This window comes from Solanum pennellii, chromosome 8 (genome assembly GCF_001406875.1).
Source record: "Solanum pennellii chromosome 8, SPENNV200".
Taxonomy (NCBI): domain Eukaryota; kingdom Viridiplantae; phylum Streptophyta; class Magnoliopsida; order Solanales; family Solanaceae; genus Solanum; species Solanum pennellii.
In genome coordinates this window covers 57,734,102-57,740,940 of record NC_028644.1, presented here as the reverse complement: position 1 = coordinate 57,740,940, position 6,839 = coordinate 57,734,102, and the positions used below count along the sequence as shown (strand labels likewise).

At 33.4% G+C, this 6,839-nt stretch overlaps 1 protein-coding gene across 1 annotated transcript; it reads right to left on the bottom strand.

The window, feature by feature from the left end:
• Window positions 1-555: 555 nt before the first annotated feature.
• On the bottom strand, window positions 556-4,311 carry LOC107028086 (vacuolar-processing enzyme-like). Its single transcript, XM_015229140.2, has 9 exons — window positions 4,098-4,311; window positions 2,993-3,157; window positions 2,740-2,896; window positions 2,115-2,200; window positions 1,792-2,015; window positions 1,601-1,649; window positions 1,256-1,474; window positions 970-1,176; window positions 556-861 (listed from the first exon to the last, which is right to left on the bottom strand). Exons 1-9 carry the CDS (start codon window positions 4,263-4,265, stop codon window positions 724-726), a joined length of 1,413 nt encoding a protein of 470 aa, XP_015084626.1. The 5' UTR covers window positions 4,266-4,311; the 3' UTR covers window positions 556-723.
• Between the last annotated feature and the right edge of the window lie 2,528 nt (window positions 4,312-6,839).

The window sequence follows — 6,839 nt, the reverse complement described above, 5'->3', positions numbered from 1 at the left end:
CCCCCACCGCCTACTAGCCCCTAGCCCTTACTCCCTACCAGCTCCCCACCCCACCCTACCCCACCCCTATCCCCTACCATCCCCTTTTCCAAATCAAATGTAAAAAGAGTTTCATTTTTTTTATAGAATTTTTTTTAAAAAAAATTTCTTACTACCCAATCCTATATCATGTTTTTTTTTGTTTTTACCTATTTTATCCATTTAACTATCCACTTTTTAATGAATAATATGGGTATTACTCATTTTTTATCCATTTTTAAATGAGTTGGATACCCAATTCATTTAAAATGGATAATATGAAAGGATACCCATATTATTTATCCATTATGCCATCCCTAGTCATACCAAATACATGGACAAAATTATGATTGTATACAACTCTCTTCACTTACTATTTTTTTTTTTAAAAAATAAGTAAGAAGGACTAGAGTCGTGTACAATAACTTAGGTTAATGAGTTGATGAGATCTACATATGCATTTAGTAGCGGCTAAATGCTTCATCATTTTCTTCAAATAAACAAACAAAATTGAGCTTGGATGGAACTGAACAAGACTTTTTAAATGCATAAAAAGTTTGAAGGGCATTATTATTCAGAAAACAAAGCTTTAGTACATGGATACAAGGCAAAGATCTGCTTCTAAGAAGCCTTTTCTGAATGTAGCTATCTGTTAATACAAACTGGCAAAACATAATATTTGCCTACTCCCAAGAGTACCCTCTACTAACTTGAACACGCTTGAGCAGACATAGCAGCCATTTTCTCACTTGTAATCCCAGCATTGCAGATGTTGGCGATACCACGTACATGTTTCCTTCCGTAAACTGTTAATCTTCCACAATGTGTTTCAAATATCTTGACCTATTATAAAGAGTTGAGTAGTCATATTTTCATCAAAAGAACAAAACACGAAAATTGAACTGAAATAACAAAGAAAACATTGCTTTTATCACCATGTTAAATACTTACATAAGACTTAAGGCAATCCCAGTTGTCAACAAGTGGTTGTCCAGCAGGTCGAACGCTGTGTAGTATCTCATTACCTTTTTCAGCACCAAAAAGAAGATCCCCTAGATGTTTTACATTGTTGTCAACTTGACTTTTCTGTGACATAACTTCATTTAGTTTCACACGAGCTTCATATTTCTCATCAGAGCCTTCAGGAGCATTTTGGTGCTGCAAACATTAAGAAAGAACATTACTAAATCATGTATAGGAAGATGAATTGTCCATCAAAAAGAGGTAGAGAACATACTTTTGTGACCAAATAGAAAAGTTCAGTACTTCTCTGATCCACATTCCTTGATGATGATGTTGAGAATGACTTTGCATCCACAGAGTCATGACTGTGATTTTTGGAAGTTTCACCCATATATGCAGCAAGAGGATCAAAACTCACCACTTTATTACCATATTCTTGGACATGGGAGCCATACTTGTCATATGTTAAGTTGGCAGCAGTTCTTTTTGCAACCTGAGCGACAAAATGAAATCATAAATCTTTCATGAAAATGGAATAAAAGAAAACATAGGCATTGCCCAAACAAATTGCTTAAAACATATGCAATATTTGTCCATATATAACAGTATAAACTCTTACTCGAATATACTGCCCATGCAAGGTGTTAGTTTTTCTATCTTGTACATCACTGTTCATAGGTGCAAACAATAATTAGTTTGACATAATACAACATTTCAAAGTATAAATGATCAGAAAAAAATTTACTAGAATTTATTCTTTTTTCTAACAATGTGGACTATGAGAACAAAGGTTATAAAAATTCTTTATACCTATCTTCCATCCAGGTAACACTGAACAAGTCTCCTAAGCAAATACCCTTAAACTCGGGAGGGGGGCACTGACCCCAGCAGGAATCAACAGGAGTACTCTCACCACAGTATGTGCCAAAACTATTTTCATCAGGTTTAGATGCAGTCATGGCATATATATTAAGTCCTTTGGGGAGAATACCGTCAAACATGCTTCCAGAATCACAGGCTTCTAGGTAAAACACCTGAACATCATCCAACATAAAATACAAATTTTAAATTTATTGATCAAACATTTGAGCAAAGGGAAAGAAAGCTTGAAAAAACTAAAGCAAGCAAGTTACCAGTCTGTCATACGTCTCTGATACATGCTTCTTTTTCAACATGTTAAATAGTTCATCTGCATAAATCGGTTCTCCACTTGGCATTGCTGATAAACAAGAAAACAATTATGCATATATCAGTTCCAAAGTATCACAAATTGCAAGCTTTGATTTGTAACGAGCATTAGCTTAATTTTCCAATTGCCTAACTATGTCATTAGACGGAAATTTTCCCATTATCCATACATTCGATAACCAAGTGTATAACATTCAATCCTGATTTTGGAATATCTTATTAGAATGTTACATTTTCACAACTTCAAAATAGGGTCTCATTTCTCACACAATCACTCAAGTAATAAGTTTATTATGTCAGAAAGTCACATTTCTTCTCGATTCCAATTCTTTTTAACAAACAAACTAACTTTTTGAGATAATAACTACTTCCATTGTCCCAATTTAAGTGTCACAAAGTTTAAGACTTTTTAATCTTGTGGTGTTAAACTTGCATATGGAATATCAAAATTGAAAAACTTACTAAATGTAAAAAGAAACTTGACAGACCAAAAAGGAAAGTAAGACGCATAAATTGGGACAAAAGGTGTATTAGTTGAGTAAACAAAATTAATGCAAATAAGATACTTACTAATCATTCCAGGGCTACCATGATCAGTATAGTATATGAAGATATGGTCATTTGGACCACTCTTCAAAACTTTACCACTTCCCCCAACAACACCACTTTTGTTGGCAAGGATGACACTGAAAAAGTTTTTAGCATTAACATCATCACCTACATAATCCTGCCTCAACAAAAAGAGAAGAGAAAACCTTCATTAGCTAACAAACACTCTAATAATCTTGAAACTTCCCAAAAATTGAACACAAAAAGAACAAACCTTTGGGACACCTTTATAAACATTATGACCATGTGGGTTATTGATTATGACACCAGGTCTAGGGTTTGCTGTATTGTTAGCAATATCATCGTACATGAATACAATGATGTTCTCATCCTTAAGACCACCAGCCTTCAATATTTGGTAAGCGTGACACACATCAGCCTGAAATTATACAATCAAGTTACATTCACATTTTTGTAGCTATGATGAATTGTTTGACTTGACACAAAATTTAAAACAGAAATAGATATTCTTAAAAATTTTTAATTGTATTAATCCTGATCAACAATAAATCATTTATCAACTATGAAATAGTATTTTAAAGTTACATTGTTTTCATTTGTAGAAAGGTAATTTAGTTTTTGAACGGCTAAAAAGTGTGTTAAATTTGATTAGAGTAATTTTCTTTAGTACATATTAAGTGAATTGACAGAAATTTTTTATAGAATATGTAAGTGATTTTTTTAGAGTTCAAGATAAAATAAGAGTGTGGGTATATAGTTCTTATTTCTTCTTTTTATTTTGATTAAAATGTATTTCTTCTTTTTTTGGGTGAGAATTTCTAGGTAGTTAACACTTGCTTGAACTTTATTACTCTCTGTGACTTCATTCAATGTATGCCTATTAGACACAAACTATGGTAAAATAATGCGTTTTGGGACTATAAGTTGGTAGTAATTTGATATTATCAAATACAAAAAGAGTTTAAAGTTTTAAGTCAAATAAAAGTATTAGATTTTTCAACTTTACATTTTGTGAATTTCTTGATTTTTTTGTGGTTCGTGTGAATCATCTTCAGGCACTAATTGTAGGACAACCAAATTCAATTATCTCAAGACCTATAGGAAACATAAACAATCAATAATAGTCACATGATTCACAAAACACAAGAAAAAACTGATAGATGTTGATGAAGATATAATCGGATCACTTCAGTTACCACAAATAATTAAATCATCAAACATTCACATCGTAGTAAAACATTCACATCAATAATGTCATCTATCCATCACCAAGACTAGTAATTAATGTTTACAAGGAATTGGATCATAAAAAAATTGTTAGGCTATATATATAAAAAAGAATAATTTAGGATGATAACCTGATGCCTATAATTAATCCAGCCACGAGACCCAGCGACTAGGACAGCCCATTTGGTTCCTTTTGTTTTTCGGGTTAAGAATTGAGAGATACTATGACCTTCAGTATTAACAGATATTGAGACCAAAACAAGGAAAAATACACCAACAATATTATACCTATATATCATTGTTTTTTAAATTAACAAACAAACCAATCAGCTAAGATGGAGAATATTGAGCTTGGTGTATGACAAATTTATAGAAAAGATGTCAAGAACTTGACAATTATATATTGCACTAGCATTAATTTGGTTATAGATTATGAGGATATCAATTTTTGTGTAAATGTTTGTTTGACAATATCTTTTGAGAATTATGTTTAAATAGTTAGTTGACTATATCTTTAAATAATTATTTGACCAATTTGATAGGATTTTCTCTGATATTTATTTTATTCAACTTCTCTAGCTTTTAGGACATTTCACTCACAGAACTTTAAAAAAATTCAAGTAAAATGAATGTACAAACACAACTTCAAAAACTCGAAAATTTTAAACTGTTTAACTTTAAAATTTATGATTGTATACACTCTCCTCACTTACCACTTTTAAAAAAATTGTAAATTCGAAGGGCTAGAATGGTGTACAATAACTCAGGTTAATGAGTTCATGGGATTTACATATGCTAAAAGATTCATTATTTCCCCCAAATAAACAAACAAAATTGAGCTTGGATAGAACTGAGCAAAACATAGTATTTGCCAACTGCCAAGAGTATCCTCTACTAACTTGAACATGCTTGAGCAGACATTTTCTCACTCGTAATCCCAGCATTGCATTGAAGATATTGGCAATAACACATACATGTTTCCTTGCATGCGCTGCTAATCTTCCACAATGTGCCTCAAATATACCTATTTTCAGGAATAGGCTAGTCATATTCTCATCAAAAGAAAAAAACACAAAAAAAAATTGAACTGAAATTCCACAAAAAAAAAACATTTGCTTTTTTTGGCAAAGTTAAATACTTACATAGGACTTAATTGACACTCCCGCTCATGATGATAATAGATTCTTTGTAACTGTTCTTAATGATTGTAGTAGAATGTTGTGGTTCTTTCATATCAAATTGAAGAGTGATGTTCTTGTTGTGTTGATAAACTTCTCCGTTCTGGTGAAAACTCAGTTTAATTCCTCGGTTCAAACTATCAAAAATGATAATAGTTCTGAATTTGTTAATGTTGAATGTTACAAATTGTTCACCTGCGTAGGTATTATTCCTCAAAGAACTTGTATTAACACTCTACAACAAAATGGGATTGTTGAGAGAAAAGATAAACTGGAAATAGCAAGGGCAATCAAATTGCAGGGCACATACCTATAAGATTTTGGGGTCATTGTTTTCTTGGTGCTGCCTACATCATTAAAAGGTTTGTTGCACATGTATTGCATGGTAAGTCTCCCTATGAAGCCTTTCACAAAGTAAAGCCTTCTCTGCAATATATGAGGGTCTTAAGTTGTTTATGTTTTGCAAAAAATATGCATATTCAGGACGAATTTTAGCATAGAGATGTAGTTGTCATACACATGAGATATAATGAACACACCAAAGACCTCCATAGGAATGTTATGTTCAGAGAGTCTGTGTTTCCCTATTATTGTTCCAGCTTCTACTACATGGAGGCTACTTCCCGCCACTTTTTCCTCATACATTGATCCTGCTATCATTACTCTTATCACTACTCTTGTTGATCCAGCTGTTCACGTTGAGCCGATCCCACTATTTCCCCAATTATGCCTGATCGAGGTGCATCAAAGCACCTTCATGGATTAAGGACTATGTAGCTTCTGTTAAGCTCAACCATAACTCCAAGACAATCTATTCCATTGACCATTATCTTGACTATGAATATTTGACCCCTTCCTATCAAGCATTTCTTCCGCACTTTGGTACTGATGTGGAACCTTCTCTTTGAGGAGGTTAGTACAGATCCTAGATGGGTGGAAGCAATGTCTGCTGAAATAACAGACCAAGATGCCAACAAAACCTGGACAATTGTTCCATTACCTAGACGCAAGAGAGCTATTGGTTGCAAGTGGTTCTTTAAAATCAAATACCAAGATTCTGGTGAGGTTGATAGATTTAAAGGTAGATTAGTTTGTAAAGGGTTAAATCAAAGGGAGGTCCTATACTACCAGGAAACCTTCTCACCAGTGGTTAAAATGGTTACCAACAGAAGTATCTTAGCCCTTGCTGCAACTGATAAATGGCATATCCATCAAATAGATGTTTTAATGCATTTTTTCAGGGGTGACTTACTTGAAGAAGTCTATATGACACTTCCTCGGGGATTTCAGGTTCTTAAGGGATTTAATGTGCTGGGGAGAAACCAACATGTTGGTTCATTAAATCACTATACGAGTTGAAACAAGCTCCTAGGCAGTGAAATGTAAAACTCTAGGAGGCTCTCATCAAACTTTACTTTGCTCAAAGTCATTTAGACTATTCACTGTTTATAAAAAGGACTGGTGCATCCTTGGTGATAATTTTATTCTATGTAGATGACATGATGAGCACTGGAAACGATCTCAGCCTTATTCAGGCAACAAAAGGAATTCTAGAAGACACCTTTAAAATGAAAGACCTAGGAGATCTATGATTGTCACGCGCCGAGCTATCTCGAAGACGCGGACATGAGATCTATGATCATAAGTGACCCAAGCTAACCTAGTTGGCATGAAATGAGCATACTAAAGATAAAA

What these genes read in the sequence shown, in the direction of transcription:
- LOC107028086 (XM_015229140.2), bottom strand. Translation starts at nt 4,265, where the DNA reads ATGATATATAGGTATAATATTGTTGGTGTATTTTTCCTTGTTTTGGTC. An exon ending in GGATTAATTATAGGCATCAG is followed by an intron (nt 3,158 to 4,097) that starts GTTATCATCCTA and finishes GTATAATTTCAG; the next exon opens with GCTGATGTGTGTCACGCTTA. An exon ending in TGCATGGGCAGTATATTCGA is followed by an intron (nt 1,475 to 1,600) that starts GTAAGAGTTTAT and finishes TTTGTCGCTCAG; the next exon opens with GTTGCAAAAAGAACTGCTGC.